Source organism: Mytilus trossulus, chromosome 5, assembly GCF_036588685.1.
Source record: "Mytilus trossulus isolate FHL-02 chromosome 5, PNRI_Mtr1.1.1.hap1, whole genome shotgun sequence".
NCBI lineage: Eukaryota > Metazoa > Mollusca > Bivalvia > Mytilida > Mytilidae > Mytilus > Mytilus trossulus.
The window spans coordinates 65,038,557-65,061,254 of NC_086377.1; the positions used below are offsets into that span (position 1 = coordinate 65,038,557).

A 22,698-nucleotide genomic window follows, 5' to 3' on the forward strand; every position below is an offset into this window, starting at 1 on the left:
GGTCGATGTGGATTTGATTTTGTTCATGAGAACGTACTTGATGTGTCGGACCCAAATTCGGATATTTCTTATCACAAGACTTCACCTGACCTATGAAGTAGATAGGTTGGAACATCGGATTCATAATTCAGAAGTACAAATCTAAAACCATTACATGGGGGCTTACATCTATTCTTACAAGGTCTCCTCTGCAAGATATTAAAACAATTATATTTTGAATGACAATACAACAAACGGCTGTCATGAAAGAAGACAAAAGTCCATGAACTATAAAAAGGGTCAATATGAAACCATTTCTTGTACAAGCACCTTGACCGAGAATCGGTCAGTTAATGAGTACAATGTCAAAGCTGAAGGACATCCAGACTTTTTACAACCCATTGAAAATAATAAAATTCCACCTGAATTATGAAATCCACTAACAATTTCGTGGACTTCCGGTATGGGTGTAAATACTCAAAGTTATTAAGTTTCCTTTGTTTTTATTTCTCTTTTTATCTACACGATGCGGTATGAAGTGGGATACATGGATATTTTTAACTTCTATATATTCGCCTTTTGATAAGATACTTTCTAGTATTGCCTCAATTGTCTACACTTAAACTCCTGCATCAAACGTTGTTTTCTTTTCGACGGTGGTGACTATGACTTTGCAATAATTCGTTATAACCGTGACTAATTACAATGACATAGTCTCATCAATCGAAAAGATAACAATACAAGGAAATTCGAATCGTTTAACCTGCAATTGCATTGATTTAACTGTTTCTTTAGGTTAAAGCTTGCCATGTGTTGTCCCAGAGGCAGATAATAAACGTGCCATTTACTATGCACACAACACCTTAATGACCAATGATCGTCTTAATAGGTAAGAGACCACAGGTATCCACACCTCGTGTTTAAAGCTGAAATCTTGAATGTCATATTTTTGTATGGAACACTAAAAAATTATCGTCTCCATGATGACCAAGGATTATCTAAACAGGTAAGATACCACACGTATGTTCTATACTATTGTTTTCAGCTGAAATCTTGAATATCATATTTTGTGTTGAACAATTTAATATTACAATTGAATTAACACATGAAACGGACAATTATTATTTAGTTGTGTATCCTACTCATTTTTGGCCGCAATGATTGGCAAACGAAATATTCGTTTGTTTTTGTTTAAGCATGTATTTGATAACAGTTAGCAATTTGTTTTAATATTTCCTTCATTTGGTTGTATTTCTCAAATTAAATAACATCTATTTTTTCAAAGATCTTGTTCATTAAGACAAGTTCTAATAAAATTAACGGTACCAATTTTCTTGCAACAAATGCGCATTTCGATAATACATGTCTCTTCAGTGATGCTCGTGGCCAAAATATTTGAAATCCAAAGCTTATATAAAAGATGATGAGCTATAATCCAAAAGGTCCAAAAAGTACAGCCAAATCCGTGAAAGGAATCAGAGCTTTGCATGAGGGAGATACCTTCCTTAATTTATAATAATTTCTTATATTTTGTAACAGCAAATTTTAACAACACAAAAAACCTAAACTTCAATGGAAATTTCCTTGAATTTTTAAGGTTATACAATAAATCATTTATAAGTCTTATTTCTTCAGCTGTAAAATTGTGCTTGTTCAATGCTTTGTCATCAATGGAGGTTTGTGTATTTCCAGCTGAAAAATGTGGAGGTTTGTGTAAATTTATATGTGGATGTCACCGATTACCTATCGAGACGGGAAGGTGGTATAACATATCAAGAAATGATAGGTTGTGCCATCTTTGCGAATCAAGAGACGTAGGTGATGAATATTATTATGTTATGTCATGAAATGCTTTAAATCAAGAAAGAAAGAGGTTGTTACCATACTTCGTCCAAATATTTAAAATATCAACAATTAATAATTATATTGTTCTTGAAAAACTTTGTAGATTTATAAAAATTATAAATGTGAGGGTCAATCCTCCTGGTTAGTTTGTAATTTAATGTTTATGTTTGTATTGTTCACATGTGCTTCAATATTTAATATAATTGTTTATATATTCTCTGTAACTATGTAATTTGTAGTTTATGATAAATAAAATTCATTCATTCATATTGCAAGAACTTATGAACATCTGATCAAAAACTTACCGTCAATGATCAGTGAAGACAAGTTCTTACATGCTCTATATATGAAACCGTCCTCTCACCGTTAACGGGCGAGCCATTTCACATCAAGATTGATGAAAGATTGTGTGTTTCGCCCAGTACAAGTTGTTGCTAGTTATTCCTCGTAATTTATGCAGAGAAGCAGCTAAAAAAAAACAGTTGCTGGCATCAAGAGGATATCAAACGAATGTTTTATGGATTCTCAAGTAAATATTACGATCATGTGCATGACAAAGCAATTTACCAATATAAATTTGGTTCTTTGGTATTATGTTTGACTCTATTGTCAGAAAAAATGTTTTCAATATTTTGTTCACAGGTAAATTTTGAAAGCTCATGTTTTGTATTTTTATGATCACTGAGCCACTGAACTAATTAAATTACATTTTCTAAAATGTGTGCATTGATGTAGATCTATTAAGAGACTATCCTGTATGTGTGTAAATTTGCCATTTTTTTTCAATTCACCTAAGGGTTTGAGCTCTAATGTCTCACGCATATCATGGCAGTGAAATATTTGCCACTGGACGTTAAGCAAACAACAATCTTTCATTCAATTAAATTGTCCATTGACCAGAAAAACCTAGTTTTGTCCCCTTTTAGCCCTTTTGCTCCTAATTCCAAAACATTATGAGCAATAATTCCCTAGTCAATACTAACCTTCCCTGCATGGTATGGAAACTTGTGGTATAATTTCAGAGAGATTCATCAACTTAAAAACAAGTTACTGTTTGAAAACTACAAAAATGCTTTTTTTGGGCCCCCTTTTTGTTCTTTTATTCTTTAACTATTGAAACCAAAAACCCAACCCCAACCTTCTTTAGTGGTATTGAAACCTCTGGTAAAAATTTATAGAGATCCATTTTTTTTAAACAAATTATTGTCCGGAAACTTAACTGGTCTTCGGACGACGACGACATGTTGCATTATACGACGCAAAAAAATTGTACAAAAAGTGGTTATTGCGGGTTTTTTTTTAGAAGATGAGTGTTATTCTAATTTTACCAATACGACATCTAGAATAACTCACTGATCTATCTCAGAATTATTTAACGGTTTACCTAATTTAAGTTTTATTTCGTGTAATTTATTATCGTTTTGACTCTATTCATTTTTCAATATATAAAAAAATGTTCTATAATACAGATCTAAAATTGGTGTATTGTATATCAGTCATCCAGGGCAATATTTAAGAAATTAAACAAAGATGGATTTTTGAAATTTTAAAGAAACAAAACAAAAATACTACCCAATGCAAGCGAATGATTCATTGATTGTTGATTGCTTAACGTCTAGTGGCAAATATTTCATGCATGTCCAGGACTGTTCAGGACGAGAACACGTTAACAATAAATACAATATGTAGGTCATGTAATAGGGGCCATCTGGGATGTTGGTCGGGAAAATTTGGAATGCCTCTGGGAAATGAGGGTATATTGGATAGGGACAGAAATAGGAATACAGGGCGTTTCAGAAAAGATCCGTGTCTTACATAAAAAAAAAAAGAAGGCGTTAAAGAAGAGATCGCTGTTGCATACCAGCAACAAATCAATCCTACGTCGGAGATAACCGGATTTCTCATACGCAAGGACCTGCTAACAATCTATCAATCGGGCAGAATCCTTTCATACAAGGAAAGCAAGCTTTAAGAACGTGACAGACGAGTTACAAGTGTCTTACTCAGAACAGGTTGGACTTCTGATCAAGTGGCTCGGTATGCTAAATATGCCATTAGCATACGAGCATCGAATGCCAATAAAATTACAAAAGGCATACAAGACTCTCTCGCCAGTATAATTGTCAACTTTCCCACCTTGACGAACAAGTATAGCGCACATCTTCATGGCGTGTTTAATATTCTATCAGAAATAGAATATCATAAAGAAAATCCCAAGCAGGGATGTTTGCTAGCATATTTTGACTCTTCGTCCGACGCCATAATAGGCTCTATTGTCCAGAACTGTTAACTATGTTTTCGATCGATCTCTCTCTCTCTCTTCGCTCTACGTTGTAAACCAAACATAAGTGTATGCACGTATTAATCTAAAGAAGTAATAAACAAGTTATTTCAATTGAAATAAAGTAATGACTTATGCCCTGTGTAGTTTCATCCTAACTGGCGTGGTGGCAGCTCGTTTGTTATTCAGAGAAGAAAGGTTAATTATTCATCACATTGTTGAGACAAACATCGGAACTTACTAAAACCTCTCTAGGTCATCCGTAAATTAATATTTATCGTAAAACTTAAACTGCATTATAAATAACCAAGAATACTCAACACAGCAAATCTAAACAGTGGTATCTTACTAAAATTAATTCCTTTGATACTCCAGACAAAACATATTATGCACGTTAGCATTAGACCCACATTTTGCACCATTCATACGAGACGAAGTGCAATGGGAAAAGCAAACTAGGCACGCTCCCAACCGTGGCTACTTAAATGATGGCGAAGATATCGCCGAAGCAAACAGGCGTACACGTGAACAATACGTCAGCATGTTATAATTAATGCTAGGTCAAATAGCCACTTATTGCCCCGTTAACTTAAAATAAAAACAATATTGAAGAAATATTTGGATTGCAAATATATTGAAAACCATCCGTTTACATTATGGATTCCAATCTATGAATGTTCATTTTATAGACATTTTGAACTGAACAAACGCCGAAAATACCTTAATCAGCGAATATTGCCGATTCTGTTGAAGACCACCAACTCTGACGCATACCCAAATAATTGATTGTCGATTGCTTAATGTCCAGTGGCAAATTAGGGACGAGAACAAGTTTACAATAAATTCAATAGGCAGGTATTGTCATAAAAATGACCATTTGGGATGATGATCGGGGAAATTTGGAATGCCACTGGAAAATGAGGGTATATTAGATAGGGACAGAAATTTAACCTTGCAACAGGCCACCTTAGATTTTAAAGATTTTAGAAATAATCTGTTTTTTAACCATTTGAATGTTAGCTGCGAAAACGTAGCTCTATTGTCCTTTGAATTTTTTTTAGCAAAGAGGTTAACATGGGATACAATGAGCAGGGTACTATTTTCAGTGAAGAAACAAAGATAGATATTGATATCAAAGCTACGGAGCATACCCACTGGGCAAACAGTAGCCTTTGTTTCTTTGCTAGTAAAATACAGCGATAAATTCATTTTTATTAACAGGTAACGCGGATAATCACGTTATTTATCTTCTAACCACAAGCTAACTGATTAATGTACCTTTTAAAGTTTAAAAAAAACACTAAATGCAGAGAAATAATGTTTTACTTATAATTGGTCTATGTACTAACAACCACAAAAAATTTTATGTAATAATGTGTTGCAACTTGCTGTCAGATTTATTTGATATATATGCAATATTATTAATGACTGTCATTGCCTTTGTTTGAGATATTAAAAATGTGAATTTTCTTTTTTCAGATAAAAACATCAGTACATGACAGCTGTATTAGGACCATTGCTAGCCTGCGTTTAGAGCATGAACAACTTTAAACAGAGCTTAATAGGTTGACAGCACACGTTTTAAAACAGAACTGTAGTAAGTGCATTGGCTACAGACAGCAAGATAACATTTAATACGGATATTCCTTCTAAAGCTTTATTTAGGTGGGTTTTGAGTTTTTGTTCAATTTCGCTTCCTTTTTCTCGTGTCGTCTCCCCAAATGCTGCGTTTTGAGGTTTTTATAAATCGACTAGGTCACCACCTTACAACAAGAGCTCAAACATTGTCCAACTACATGCACCACAACACCATTACGTTTCTTGTTTCGATAACACCAACTGGTACCATATCATATGTTTCGCGAGCATTCGGTGGAAGGACATCAGGTAAAGTAGACAGAAGATTATTCTGAAGAATTAGCTTGTCCGAGTTTAACGAAGTCAGTCCAGTTCTTTTTTGTCAATAGGTGTGTCTTTATGCTCAAATAGACATTTGACTTCAATGGTACCTTTACCACAGCAATTAAAATCTGTCAGAGATGCTGAATACAATAACCTTGTTGACGCATATGCCAGAGAAAAGATAATCAAAGAAGAGAAGGAGAGAAATAGGATAACAAGAAAAAAAAAACCAAGTCGTTATTCCGTCTTCACATCTTGTCTTCTCTAAATAAACCTAAGGCTCATGTGGCTGGTCTCTGACCCTTTGTGATGGTTTGACTTTAGACGATAGTGTTAGATATGGGTCGACAGTCATTCGAAATCTGATGTGACAATACAAAACGGATGTCACATTTGTGAACTAGATAACAGTGTCCCTCTTATTGAACCAGGGCGCAGCTTTATACGACCGCAGAGGTCGAACCCTGAACAGTTGAGCAAGTATTGACACAAAATTCAAGTTTGATTATGATAAAATTTTTGACACAAAATAAATATGGTCAAAGATCTTTCAAATCTATTGCTGTCGGTGTGCAATTGAAGATTTTATAATGAAAACTTATTAAAAATTTCAAATTTCCAAAATAAAAAAAAGAAATATGAATCCCGTTCAAAACTTTCCCCTAACTATCTTTTTTTCAAAAAAGGGAGCAATAACCCCACAACTCAATTCCAGCCTATCCCTAGTAGTATTGAACCTTTTAGTACAATTTCAGAGAGATCCATATAGTTAAACACAAGTTGTTGACTGGAAAGTAACAATATGCTTTTGGCCCTTTTTTACCCCTTATTCCTCCATGTTTGCGACATTTAACCCAAAACTCAATCCCATTCTTCCCTTAGTGATATGGAACATTCTGGTACAATTTCAGAGAGGCACACGAGTTATTGTCTGGAAACAAGAAAAATGATGGTTTTGGCAGCTTTTTTAACCTTAATCCTAAACTGTTGGCCCCACAACCCATATAATGAATCCCAACCTTCTACTCGTGATATTTAACTTTGTGGTATATTTTCAGGGCAAGTTTAATATTCACACACAAGTTATTATCCTGAAAGTAGAAAATGCTTGTTATGAGCCCCTAATTCCTAAACGGTAGGGGCCATCATCCCCAAAATCCCAGCTTTCCTTTGGTGATATGGAACCTTTTTCCAAAAATCATTAAGTAAATATAGGAAGATGTGGTGTTAGTGCCAATGAGACAACTCTCCATCCAAACAACAATTCAAAAATTAAACCATCATAGGTTAAAGTACGGCCTTCAACACGGAGCCTTGGCTCACACCGAACAACAAGCTATAAAGGGCCCCAAAATAACTAGTGTAAAACCATTCAAACGGGAAAACCAACGGTCTAATCTATATTAACAAAACGAGAAACGAGAAACACGTATATATTACATAAACAAACGACAACTACTGTACATCAGATTCCTGACTTAGGACAGGTGCAAACATTTGCAGCGGGATTAAACGTTTTAATGGGCCCAAACCTTCTCCCTTTTAAGATCTATTCACCTTAACTAAAGTTATTGACCGGAACCCAATGAGTCTTTGAACGACTACGATGACAACATCATACCATTATACGATCTCCCATTTCGTCTATCATACTGAAAACGACATGTTGGCCAGTTACGTTGCTTTCGCCGGTAAATTTGAATATTCTTACACCAATGCAACTGAAGCTGCGTAAGGGTTCTGCTAATCCACAAATCAAAATATGCATGTGATAGAAGAATAATTTCGGAAGAGAATAAGGGCTGTTGTAAGGTAAATAGTAATTTATTAATAAGTTTTATTATTTTTATATCTAAGGGGGTACAAGTTAAATCGGCACCTTATTACAGTCAAATCGGCATCTGATAATAATTGATCATAACTTATTAATATTAATTATTAAGCAGTTAGGGTGCATTTATAAGTTAATTTGTTTGAAGTTTTCTCAACATTCTTTGACTGATGTTTTAATTAAACTATTCCGTTCATTAACTAAGTAATCACTTTTATCAATCGAATAATCAACATGTTTGTTGTTTTAATCCTAAACAGGTAGTTATCGATGTTTTTTTGTAAACACTACAACCAGAAATATAGTGTCTACACTTTCTTAAGACAACTGATGGCTCTTCCCTTCTTGCCGCCAGAGCACATCAGTGACACGTTCATCCAATTAGATGCCAGAGCACCACAGGCCAAAGTTCTCGTTATGAATTATGTTTGCTCTACCTGAATAGACAGCAACGTCTTCGGGATCCACCACTGGAGTGTATTTAGGTCAGCCATCAGAACCAACAATGATGTCGAGGGGTGGCACAACCGCTTTAACACCAACGTTGCAACCAGAGGGCCTGTACCGTTCTACCAGATGGTCACTGAACATTTGCAGAGGCAGGTGACAATCCCCTTCAGCTGAAACTTGTCACCGAGGGTAAACTACAGCGCTACCAACGCAAGAAAAGCCGCCAAGTACACGGAAAGGTTTTCAGCCTATGGCATAGCTATTGCAACACCAGCAACCAACCTTCTTCGTGAATGTGCTGCCATTTATGGCCCACCAGCAAAGTAACAGTCTTAGTTATTGACAGTGTTTGCTATAATATGTTTAGATATTTTTTATACTTATTCACTGATACTGCTGTAAAATGATTTAGTGCTTCTTATTAATCTTTACATGTAATCTTAGTTTAAGGATGTTAATAAAGTGTGTGTAGTGCTTTGCTTCAACATGACAATAGATTGATTATTGCATACTGTTACTGTTACTTTTACTTATGTTTTACTGTGCTTGTGTGATCAGCTGTTATATATATATTATATAAATAATAAAAATATTTGAAACTCATATTTACTTCTTATTTACACAGTTTGGTTACATAAGAAATACACAAATATTAAACAAAGTCCAATGAACCATGAACCAAAGAGCATGCAAAATATTCATCTCTAAATAAAACAGAAACAACGAATAATTCTTAATATACTTACATTTCCCTGTGAGGATTAAACAGCACCAACAGTCATGCAAGATCTCAACTGTTCCAAACATGTATAACAAATATTCAATACCTTGATGACATATTAAGTTGAACAACAACAAAAACATATTAAAATTCACAATGATGTTTTAAAGTCAATATTTGTAGATAAAACCTTTATATTAATGAAAAGAATAGGCTTATTACACATATTTTAAAATGGGTGCCGAATTGACTACATTAGGTGCCGATTTGACTATACCAATTAAAAACATTGACTTACAAATTTTTTTATCTGCTCGTGATATTTAACTTTGTGGTATATTTTCAGGGCAAGTTTAATATTCACACACAAGTTATTATCCCTAATTCCTAAACCGAGTCCCTGTGCTCATTACCACTCCCTTCAAAATGACGCTAAGAATAGATATTCAACAAAATTATGTCATGATGCCGGTACCAAAAGTTTACCTAATCCATACGTTTAGAACGAGAAATGGAGCACTGACCTAATCATGTGACCATATCTCACATATAGGGACATCTTTCTGTATCTGATAGATACGCCATCAATCTTTCTTTAAGAACGAGTCCATGGAGGCACACGAATAATGAGAGGCATACAAGTAATAAAGTACTTCCACCTTCAATTTTCTTTTATTTTCACGGAAACGTATGAATTCCCCACCTGTACTGCAATACTGTCAAAAGTCGGATATATTGAGTAATACGCACCGTTTTGTTCATACAGCTCAAGAAACGCGTTATATTAAAAAAAACACTTTGACATATAAATGAACTTACAACTATATTTATTATATGACTATAAATTTTCTGTTTTCTCATTGGCTAAAAGCATAGGAAATCCTCTTTGATAAAAGATTATATTCACCGCGGCAAAAATCACGAGAGGTTAATATAAGATTTGGAACAGCGTCCGTGTACCCAAATATAGAAACAGGGAATTTTTGTTAGCTATTTGAGGGATGTATTAATAAAATAGTTTTTAATTGAACGACCGAATAAATATCAACCAATCAGCGCTCTCGACATAAAAATCGTTTCGATCTCACAGACGACAGTTACATGTTTCCGGCAACAAAGTACGGCTGGAGCAGAAGAAGTAGCTACTGAAAAACACTTTTCATTGTTAAATAATGAGGAAATTAAGAAGATTTTGAGAGAAAAATATTCTAAAAATACTCGCCGATCAACAGATTCTAGCGTGAGGACATTCAAATCTTATTTACGAGAGAAAAATCTACCTGAATAACATCTAACCAAGGATATATTTCGCAATCTAAAAATATTAAAATGACACTGAGAACTAAAGAGTCATATAATAAAGCAATTATTGACTTTTGATATCAGTTTATACATTAACGATTTATCAACCCAAGAGATGTGATATTCACCTCGGCCGTTGGCCTTGATGAATATCACATCTCTGAGGTTGATAAATCATTGTATCAACCTCATCAAAAGTCAATAATTCAAAACTCATAAATCCAGGGACAAAAACAAAATTGGGGTAACAAACTAAAACCGAGGGAAAGGCATTGAATATAAGAGGAGAACAACGACACAACACCGAAACGGACCAAGCAACAGACAAATCACCACGAGAATAACCAATATAACATCAAAACAAAATACATGAATTTGGGATAGACAAGTACCGTGCCACGTCTTATCTCAATATCTCAAAAAATAAGAGAAAACACAAACGACTCAACGTTGAAATGCAACACACACAGAAACGAACAATATTATAACAATGGCCATCTTCCTGACTTGGTACAGGACACTTTTAAAGGGGAATAAAAGTGGTGGGTTGAACCTGGTTTTAAGGCATGCCAAACCTCGCACTTTAATGGCAAAGTCAAATATAACATTGAAATGACAACATAATATTACAGGACTACAATACAAATAAAAAGTAGAACATATTAGACAAAGAAAAGCATGATCAATAGATAACAAAAAGCATCAGGTCTAAAATTCAATACGCCAAAAAACGCGTCTCGTCCACACAAAACTCACCAGCGACGCTAAGATACAAAAGATCGAAAGTGAAACAAGTACAAAGTTGTACAGCACTGAAGATCAAAAGTTGAAAAGGTCCTGCCAAACACGGCATTGTTAGTATGCCCGGGCTAAGAACATTCTTATCATATAGAACAATTCATGCTATTGCAAACAGTTAATTTTATCAAATGAATATGAAAGAGATATAAACATAATGAAACTGAAGAATTAACTAATTACAGAAAACTTAACCCGAATACATAACGCCCAGATATAAAAGATCGAAAGTGAAAAAAGTACAAAGTTGTACAGCACTGAAAATCAACATTTAGACGCTTTTCTAAGTAAGTGTAGCGACAAAAACATTTTTAAGTACCTGTATTTCAGAGTTCGAAGTACGCTTATTTCCAACTAAAATAATAATCTTATTGATAAAGCAATTCTTTTATCGAGCTGGTACAGAATTGAGTTTATGACCATTATGATGACATTAGGTAATTACTAGTTGAACGGTTCGCCCATATGTAAGCACAAAACTTGTGTTAACAGGTACGGAAAATAATATTGTCGTTGGAAGTACTTCAGATTTAAACTTTATACTATTTCGTTTCTTTAATTAATTTATGTAACACGATAGACTAGTGTTTTAAGAAAGAAATGTGTAAACCATACAGGTTACTTATCATTATATTTCGTATTTCGTTACTTCTAAATGAATACATCACTCTTTCTTTGATGTTTATGTTTATTGAATTCCGTTACCCTACAGGTAAATATAAATGATTTTGTCGCTACCCGTACTAATTGGAAGCATTGACACCAAAGACAAATAAACGGCGCTTATAATTTATTTATATTGACTTTCTCTGATACAATTAACTTGAAAGATTTTGATGATATGCAATGACTTGTATCGTCTGGCGTATACACAAATTTTAGTCCTGGTCTCTATGATAAGTTTATTTGCAGGTGAATAAAAATAATTTTGACGTTGTTAGTATTTAGGAAATGTGAAAAGTAGATACTAACGGTAACCTGAAAGATACGCCACAAGACAAACGGTCATACATTTCGCTGGGGTTTATATATGAATAATGTAGGTCAGAAAGTCTCGGGACCAAAAAGATAAGAGTACACATAGTCACAATTCAGTTGTGAGATTATTTTTCTTTGAACATGAAAAAATATTCCAAAAATATATTCTTGTGTTTTTTTAACTTATATATACTGAGCAACTCTATAATTGAAAATTATTCCATAAATATCAATATAAAGTTCCATTAATTGTTATGAAAACAAGATGTCGAAGTGGCTAGGTCCATAAATGAATTCATCAAAGACAAATACGTACACAACCTCCACTTTGCCTTTTGTCTTATTGAGATCGATCTCAAATTGACAGTTATCCAATATCACACACATGACAAATCCTTTCACCACTAACAGAGTGAAAACTACATTGAATAAAAATGTAAACGAACAGAAAGTCACAGGACAAAAATTCACAATTGGCAATTTTATTAGAATAGGACAAAAAGTCACAGAATATTTTCCGTAAAATAGAAATTTTCTCATATTACCATCTACCAAAGAGTTGAAGTGAAAACAATATATATGACTGTTAAAGAAAGTTTGTCTCAACAAAACAACCACGTATTAAACTAACAGACAATTTTTGTTGTAGTTTTATGCCTTTATTGCTATACAGTATAAGTTTTGCTCACTGTTAAAGTCCATATGGTGTACAGCTCAATGTAATAAATGGTCTTTGCTTTATTTCGTCTAATAAAACTTATTAAAAGGCCTAAAAATTTAAATATTTGCTCGTCATAAAGCATAACAAATAAATTACACATTTAATAATAAAACAATATTTATGAAAATTGTAAATATAATGCACTATTGGAAAGTTCTTTACAGTGATGCGAATGTGAGAAATTGATTTGAGTTATGAGTTCTTTCACTAAACGTAATGTTTTACATAGAACTGTCTAGGTCAACAGCTGTGGGTTTTCTGCTAAGGCGAATGTTCCATGCAGTTCCTCGCAAGAACTTGGGGACTGTCTTCTTACTAGACACAATGTCAGTACACAGATTCTGAAGTCTCTTCTGTTGGCTTGGTCCCAATTAAATCTTGTTGTACAATGGTGGCTACGGTAGAATGTTCACGTTGAAACCACTTGATGCATGTCCAGATACTTGGGTGGGAGGCTCCAACTAAAATGTAAAACTTGTTATTCCACCATTATCAGAGCCGTGGTGTAGTGGTTAGTGCATCTGACTACTAACACAAAGGTTACTGGTCCGATTCCCGTTCGGGATGAAAATTTCAGGAACTCAATTTTTGGCTCTCCATTGTAACCTTTTGAGAGTATGGTCTTGAGGAAACGATGATAATCCTCGGAAGGGGACGATAAAAGGCTGACCCGTGTTAAGATAGAGCCATATCTCTTGCACGTTGAAGACACCCTTGTAGATTTCGAAAAAGAGTAGGCTAATGCCGCTACAAGGCACCACTCGCACCCGCAAAGTGGAAAGGGATAAATATAAGTTTCAAAACTTGTTTCCCAATCCACTATAGATAAATATGTTTAACTAAGCTAAACACTTGACAAACGTTGTTGGTTCTCAGATTACTATCCATTAATGCTGCATGAACAGTCCACACAGATGGTGGAAACATAGGTGGAACTCGGCGCATAGTCAGTTGTGCTTGTCCATTGGCATTGAGTTGATGGATCTGACAGTAAGTCCCGGTGACAAAGGTAGCCTCAAAGTAGCCGACAAGGTCTGATGCTTCTGCTGGTTCCTCAGGTGTGATGGAGCGAATATATGCTGAACCCTCTTCAAGTAAAGTTGTTGGTAGGAATGCTAATGCATCTAGCATGTTGCAGAAAAGACGAAACTTTGCATCTGCCATGTAGTGTGTAGCAAGTCGTAGTTTCTGGATTTTGCGCCAAGAAGCCTGGTAGATGATAGAAACAACCTTGTTGCTTAATATTGCGGTCAAAACTGCTGCTGCAGCACGTAGTATGCCATCTTCAAGGTCAGATACAATTTGACGGAAGTTAACAGTCAAACCTAGATCGTTGATCTTGTCTGCAATTGCTTGAAATAACGACTGATATGCTTGGCGTGATTTTTTTCTGGAAAAGGCCATAGACGACAGTAATTTGGAAATTGCTGAATGGAATTCTAATTGTGAAAATCTGTTTGAACAGTGGTGGTGCTGTGTCAAAGGTACCGTCCATGAAGATGGTGTCAGCTGCAACATGGAGTCTAAGGCTGTCATCTGTTGCAAAGGCTACAAGTCTGGAGTTGGAATCTGTATCATTATCATATAATGGGAATGGTTGTTGGTCCTCATCTATAGTTGTGGAGAAATCTGATGGAATAGTGAGTTCTGATAATGTAAATGGACTAGGAAGGATTGGTCTATATCGACGAATTGATCTTTTCCAATTGCATGGCTTTAACTGTGTAAGAGGTATAGGACAGACATTCTGCAAAGATCTGGCTTGGTGTATTAGGAGTATATAGTGCCTTCTGTTTCATGTTGCTGCGTACTTCGGCTAACTGAATTGATGTCTCATCAGGTGCATGGTAATTCAGCCAATTCCTGACACAGACTACAAATGAGGTATGTCAATGCTCAACCTAAAATTGTGTCGTTTTTAGAGTCTACGGTATTCCCTATAAAAACAGCACTGACACAAATTCACAAGATGACACCAAATGGTAAAATCTCTTAGTATATGACGAAACATCGAGCACCTGTGTTTGTGTCAGTTCATCTGTGCTGAGCAATTTGTACATGATGGACAAATTTGTCCTAGACCACTGACAAAGAGACAGGGATTCAAGTTTCGGTCTTAAAGGTCCCGATTTAAATATAAGTTGTCCCCCTTGGTGAATCCGAAATTAGGCGTTCATCGGGCATGCCGGTCCCCTTAAATCATATGTAACAAAATATCATTAAAATTAATTTACAGTCAATATTTGATGATTTCACTTAAATTCGACGATCGTGCCAAGATATATTAGAATTTATACCTAAATTGTTCATTAAATTGTCATTAACAACTGAGTTCACTGCAGCAGCTGAAAGTTGATGTTGTGTCTGTTGGGAAGCCAATTGCTCTTGCACCGCCTGTACATAGTAATCCTCGGGTGAGCCGCCATCTTTATTTCCACCGGAAGCATTCCCAAATTCGCCATCTTGTAATTCGATTTCACCTCGTTGTACACATGTTCTTGTTGAAGATGCCGTCTTTGCGAACTCTGCGTTAATGTCGTGCGAAAAAGTCTTTTTCACTGACTTCAACAACAGTTTATTTTGTCAAATAGGCATAATAGTCTCTACCAAAATCGTTAGCTTCGATGAGAGATAACGCTTCACTACTGTTAAAACCAAGCTCCAAGACAGCATCGGCTGTTGCTACTGTTAATTTCTTAACACTGGCCCATGCCTTAACTTTATTTTTTGGGCTGTTGGCATTAAAAAAACGTTACGTCCTCGTCGTCAGACATTTTAATATACTGTTGAACGTTTACAATTACAGTTGACAGCAAAGGTTAATCTCGTCTCACTGACGCGTTGGTAGCGCAAACGCACATCTTTGTGATGTATCCACAAAAAAAAAACAAGTTGCACAAATCCAGTTTAATACTCCAATAAATAAATCGTCGACTTCCTTCGGACTGTCGGAAATATCTAGTACGAATGTCACTTTCTGTTAACAATTACCAATCGGGAATGTTCTAATTCGTTTGTCTGCACTTTCGTATACCTCTGGGTTAATTTTCACTACGGAAATACTTATCCATATTATGTTATACTATATATACGATCCAATAGAAACTGGAAGATGGCAAAACATAGAAAGAGACAACAGAAAATGTATATTGTGTAAATCAGATGCCATTGGTGATGAATACCATTACATTTTTAATTGTTCAGCTTTTTATAATTGTAGAAAACAATGTATTGCATTTTACTATAGAAATAGACCAAACTCATTGAAGTTTTATGAATTAATGAATTCTAAAAAATGTACAGAACTGAACGAACTATGTAAACTTATTAAGGAGATCAATTACAAATTAAACTTTTCTGGGTGAACAATTGTGAATGCCTCTATCTACTTTCGTACATTATTTATTTGTGTAATTGTATTGAAATATGTATAATCTCTATACCTTTGTAATTTGGTTTGTGAGAATAAAGATATATGTTAAAAAACGGCATGTAAAGAAATTATTTTCCCGAAAAATATAAAATGACTGCTACGACAAGTAAGTGCTGCTTTAAGAGTACTTATGATTGCGCGTTTAAAACTAAGGCCATGCTAAAAGTGCTGAATGGTTAATTCAAAATTAATAAGCAATCTAGTATTTAGTATGATCTCGCAAAACAATTAGGAAACGAGAAGCTCATGCAGAAGTGACTGCCCCCCTTTTTCCTTTTTGGATAATAATAGATGAAGACCCCTGCATAACATGTGTAGAGCATTCCAAAACGTATTGTGTCGTAATAATCTAGTTATATAAAATAGTTCCAACAAATTTAGGAGGTCACCTGCAGAGTCAGCAACTTTCTGTACACATAACTTGGTGATAAAATCCTTACCAGATTATCTTTAGATATTTTGTTTGTGTGCTTTCTAAATACTCCTAAAAATTAGTGATAAGAAAAATACTATGGAATTAAGTGATCTTCAATTAAACTCTATAAAACATTTGTTTGGGCATAATGATTGGGAAATTAAAATTCTTGATGACTCTGCTGTTGCTTTTGAAAATGGCGGGAATGCACAAAATCCACAGATCACCACAGAACAGAGTATTCAAACAGACCATAATGAAGAAGAGGAAGATGATGATCAGCATGGATTTGTCATACAGCTAGACCCGTCACAAGAAGAATGCAGATTTTGCTTCTATAAGCCATGCATTACTGATGAAACAGATACATGTGGTGGTATGGTCAGTCAGAAGTAGCCCATCAAAGAAACTTAAGTTTAAGAATTGAACGTTACAAAAGATTTTGTACTATGCTTCTCCATTGTGGTGCCTGGAATGATGATAGATATATGCTTTTTAAAAGCAGATACCATGACCATAGACCACAGAACCCAAAGATTTGACTGGCACAAGAGATACATTATGCCAAAATGTGTTGTGACGCTTGTGCGTTGTTGGTTTCACAATCCTGGTGGGTTTCCGTATGTGTAATTAATTTTTAAAATGACCTTCAAACTGGACCCTGGATGAGTCCATGTTATGTTTTATCAATGAAAGGTATTAAATAAACTCATCATAGATACCAGGACTAAATTTAGTATGCTAGTATACGCCAGACGCGCGTTTCGTCTAAAAAAGACTCATCAGTGACGCTCGAATTCAAAAAAGTTTAAAATACCAAATAAAGTACGAAGTTGAAGAGCATTGCGAACCAAAATTCCTTAAATTTTGCCACATACAGCTAAGGTAATCTATGCCTAAGGTAGAAAAACCTAAGAATTTAAAGAATTCAAATTTGGTAAACAGTTAATTTATAAATATAACCATATCAATGATAACTCATGTCAGCACAACAGTGAGAATTTCCAATTCTCCTTTTTTCGCAAAATTTTCCAAATACTCAAATGTAGATAGATTATTTTTTAATAGTCAATTGCGGAGAAAAACAAAGAGTTTACTTATAAGACGTTTTATTCCAATCAATAAGTCATTTTCCAGAGAGAAATGCCGAAATACACTTTACAGTCGGCTACGCTAGGTAAAATTATTATTTATCTTGCAAAAAAAACAAGTTTCCAGTCTCATAGGAACATGCTAATTATAATTAATCTCAAACTAAGGAATTCATTAGATAAAGTCAGATTATGCCCGATCTACCTAATTTTGGAGCAATAAAGTCAATACGATCGTTTTAATGCCGATTTCGTCTACCTCACAAACTTTTGTTAAGCACTATAATAATAAATCTGTTCATTACTTTTTATTATTAAATTTAATTGTATCGAAATATAAGCATCTGGACTAATCAAAGTAGGAATTACCGGTCTCCTGAAGTGAACTCTTGGGGTAATACATGTTTATTACATAACAAGCAATTACATTAAAATGTGAAGGTAAACAACTTGTCAAGTCATCACTGCTTGCCTTTCCAACTGTGATTATCTCTAGTAAATTACACACATGTCTGTGAAGTCTTCTTGTCCAAACATCAACATTGCATACCAATGTGTTTTCTCATTAATATGAGATAACTCAGTGTTTACTACATGTAATTATATATAACCAAACATTTAATTCAAAATGCTATTTATCATGTTTATTAAGTATGTGGTTTTGCATGCACTTTTACTAAACATGCTAAACAATGACCTAGATTAAGTGATAGTGTTTATGGTCCAGTTGTAAATATTACATGCATATTGCGATGCGAATATGATACATTCATTGTACTATTAACCAGTTGAGCTAAGTAAATCAGTGGTTGTCATTGGTTCATGTCTGTCATATTTGTTTTTTGTAGCTTATTTTGTGATAAATAAGGCTATTAGTTTTCTCAATTGCATATAATTGTTTCATAAATTTGTTCATGTTTGGGCCTTTCATTTACAATGTACATGTATTATGGGTCTTTCTCATTGTTGACTGGATATTTGTCTCAATTGTCAATCATACCACATCTCCTTATTTTATTATATTACAAGGACACATTGGTAAACTCTGAGTCAACTAGTATTTACTTCTAAACCTAGATGTACATTGTATATTCTGTAAAATAAACTACACACATGTATACTGTATGTGTACTTAGCAGAGACGTCTGACATGGTAGGTGTTTAAATCCTTAACCTCCTTGACCATACATTGATTTACAAGTACAAATGCTTACAGGGTTTATCTGATTCTCAAGATAAAATGAACATCTAAAAGCTTTAGACCATAAAATTATTATTATTGAAAAATCTATCTCATAAAATTACAAAACAGTATACTGAAAGTGAGACGATCACTATCTACATCATCAACAGTTCTGGGAATCATTTTTCTCACTTAAAAGTCTTTTAATCTTTGGACTTCTTCACGAACATATTTCTGGTCATAATTAACATTTACATGCATATTGCGATGCGAATATGATACATTCATTGTACTATTAACCAGTTGAGCTAAGTAAATCAGTGGTTGTCATTGGTTCATGTCTGTCATATTTGTTTTTTGTAGCTTATTTTGTGATAAATAAGGCTATTAGTTTTCTCAATTGCATATAATTGTTTCATAAATTTGTTCATGTTTGGGCCTTTCATTTACAATGTACATGTATTATGGGTCTTTCTCATTGTTGACTGGATATTTGTCTCAATTGTCAATCATACCACATCTCCTTATTTTATTATATTACAAGGACACATTGGTAAACTCTGAGTCAACTAGTATTTACTTCTAAACCTAGATGTACATTGTATATTCTGTAAAATAAACTACACACATGTATACTGTATGTGTACTTAGCAGAGACGTCTGACATGGTAGGTGTTTAAATCCTTAACCTCCTTGACCATACATTGATTTACAAGTACAAATGCTTACAGGGTTTATCTGATTCTCAAGATAAAATGAACATCTAAAAGCTTTAGACCATAAAATTATTATTATTGAAAAATCTATCTCATAAAATTACAAAACAGTATACTGAAAGTGAGACGATCACTATCTACATCATCAACAGTTCTGGGAATCATTTTTCTCACTTAAAAGTCTTTTAATCTTTGGACTTCTTCACGAACATATTTCTGGTCATAATTAACATTTATTAAAATAAAGTCATCCGGACACCTCCACAGGTACAGTTTGCCTTTTCGAAGGCCAGTACAGTACATAGTCATTTGAAGCTGCATGTAATAACCCCACTTCCTTTGACTTTAATTTGGTAATGTCCTTCTGGGGTTTTGATTACATCACATTTCCAACCATTTATCATTTCTTCAAGTGTATTCCATTTTGTTGGAACTGGACATTTAACCTCAAGTAATGTGTCACCATTTATAATTCCATCTGGACTACTAGAAAGCCACAATTTTTCAGTTGAGACATACATGCTGGTATCTATATTAGTATTTTCCAGTGACCTATTGTGCTCTTTAGCCACAGGTTCTTGCTGCGTACCATGTCTCGTATAATTATTCCCTGTAAATTTGGGATGCAAATGTTCCCTAATAAATGATGTTGCATCAGTCGTGTCTGTAATTGGCACTTTAGTTGCACTGCTTGCAGTTATGCGCAATATCCTTGCATCTTTCCATAAAACACTGCTACTTTGACCTTTTGTTCCATGTTCCAAGTTTTTCCTTTTTGTGTCATTAAGTTCAATATATTTATTGAAAAAGGTATAACATTTCCTACATGAACTAATAGAAGTATGTCACCGTGCTCCTTTTAGATTATCACGTTAGACATAGGTGTACAGTTAAAACTTTTGTAAACAGTTGTTCCTTTTATTTCGAACAGTTTGGATACAGATGAATTATTCATAGCTGCCTGAAATTCTGCATCTGAGGAAAATAGAGGAGTGTCACGAACACTTGGCACATAATCTTCATTATTGTCCATGACAGATTCGCCAACCTTGGGCTTCTTAAATGTTATATTGGAGAGTGCCTTTGGTTCAACATTCCTTGTGGTCCCTTTATTCCAATGTGCTCATCAGTGCAGGCAATCCCAGTAAGACTATTTCTCACAGCATGTTCCGACTTCCAAAGAAGAGCCCCAACATGACTACATGCATGACATCGGCCTTCCATACACGAACACCATCCATTTTTCACTATGCCATCTTTTGTAGAATGTACATATACACTGTTCATTCTCGATACTGTTTGAGAAGAACGAACTTCTGCATTCATTAAAAACGTATCTGACATGGTAGGTGTTTAAATCCTTAACCTCCTTGACCATACATTGATTTACAAGTACAAATGCTTACAGGGTTAATCTGATTCTCAAGATAAAATGAACATCTAAAAGCTTTAGACCATAAAATTATTATTATTGAAAAATCTATCTCATAAAATTACAAAACAGTATACTGAAAGTGAGACGATCACTATCTACATCATCAACAGTTCTGGGAATCATTTTTCTCACTTAAAAGTCTTTTAATCTTTGGACTTCTTCACGAACATATTTCTGGTCATAATTAACATTTATTAAAATAAAGTCATCCGGACACCTCCACAGGTACAGTTTGCCTTTTCGAAGGCCAGTACAGTACATAGTCATTTGAAGCTGCATGTAATAACCCCACTTCCTTTGACTTTAATTTGGTAATGTCCTTCTGGGGTTTTGATTACATCACATTTCCAACCATTTATCATTTCTTCAAGTGTATTCCATTTTGTTGGAACTGGACATTTAACCTCAAGTAATGTGTCACCATTTATAATTCCATCTGGACTACTAGAAAGCCACAATTTTTCAGTTGAGACATACATGCTGGTATCTATATTAGTATTTTCCAGTGACCTATTGTGCTCTTTAGCCACAGGTTCTTGCTGCGTACCATGTCTCGTATAATTATTCCCTGTAAATTTGGGATGCAAATGTTCCCTAATAAATGATGTTGCATCAGTCGTGTCTGTAATTGGCACTTTAGTTGCACTGCTTGCAGTTATGCGCAATATCCTTGCATCTTTCCATAAAACACTGCTACTTTGACCTTTTGTTCCATGTTCCAAGTTTTTCCTTTTTGTGTCATTAAGTTCAATATATTTATTGAAAAAGGTATAACATTTCCTACATGAACTAATAGAAGTATGTCACCGTGCTCCTTTTAGATTATCACGTTAGGCATAGGTGTACAGTTAAAACTTTTGTAAACAGTTGTTCCTTTTATTTCGAACAGTTTGGATACAGATGAATTATTCATAGCTGCCTGAAATTCTGCATCTGAGGAAAATAGAGGAGTGTCACGAACACTTGGCACATAATCTTCATTATTGTCCATGACAGATTCGCCAACCTTGGGCTTCTTAAATGTTATATTGGAGAGTGCCTTTGGTTCAACATTCCTTGTGGTCCCTTTATTCCAATGTGCTCATCAGTGCAGGCAATCCCAGTAAGACTATTTCTCACAGCATGTTCCGACTTCCAAAGAAGAGCCCCAACATGACTACATGCATGACATCGGCCTTCCATACACGAACACCATCCATTTTTCACTATGCCATCTTTTGTAGAATGTACATATACACTGTTCATTCTCGATACTGTTTGAGAAGAACGAACTTCTGCATTCATTAAAAACGTATTGTCAGTATAAACATGGTGCGTAATAGCTCCGACATTTCCACTTTGAAAGTAATTATAACTTTGCAGGCTTTTGAAATTTTTCATTTCTTGACCATCGACAGCTTTTGACGAAATTTAAAAGTAGTACACATCACCGTACATAACATTTGATAATACCCTCATATCGTCCTTGTTATTTTATCCAAGCCTGGTGGATTCATATTATTCATTTTAGTTGTATCAACAATAAAATCAATTGTGTTCAGATAGCGTGCTTTTTGTAATGTTTACAATTTTTCACGACCTTAATGACGACCAGATATCGATGACCTCGTGCGGACA

The 22,698-nt window shown here is 34.6% G+C and overlaps 1 protein-coding gene across 1 annotated transcript in view; it reads left to right on the forward strand.

Annotated features, from left to right (window-relative positions):
- The first annotated feature begins 11,482 nt into the window (after nucleotides 1–11,482).
- The window catches only part of LOC134719808 (uncharacterized), a 40,742-nt gene continuing 29,526 nt past the window's right edge, over nucleotides 11,483–22,698 (forward strand). Inside the window, exon 1 of the mRNA XM_063582765.1 lies at nucleotides 11,483–11,546. Within this exon, the coding sequence (XP_063438835.1) occupies nucleotides 11,525–11,546 (22 nt within the window). The 5' untranslated portion in view covers nucleotides 11,483–11,524. The remainder of the gene's footprint in view (nucleotides 11,547–22,698) is intronic.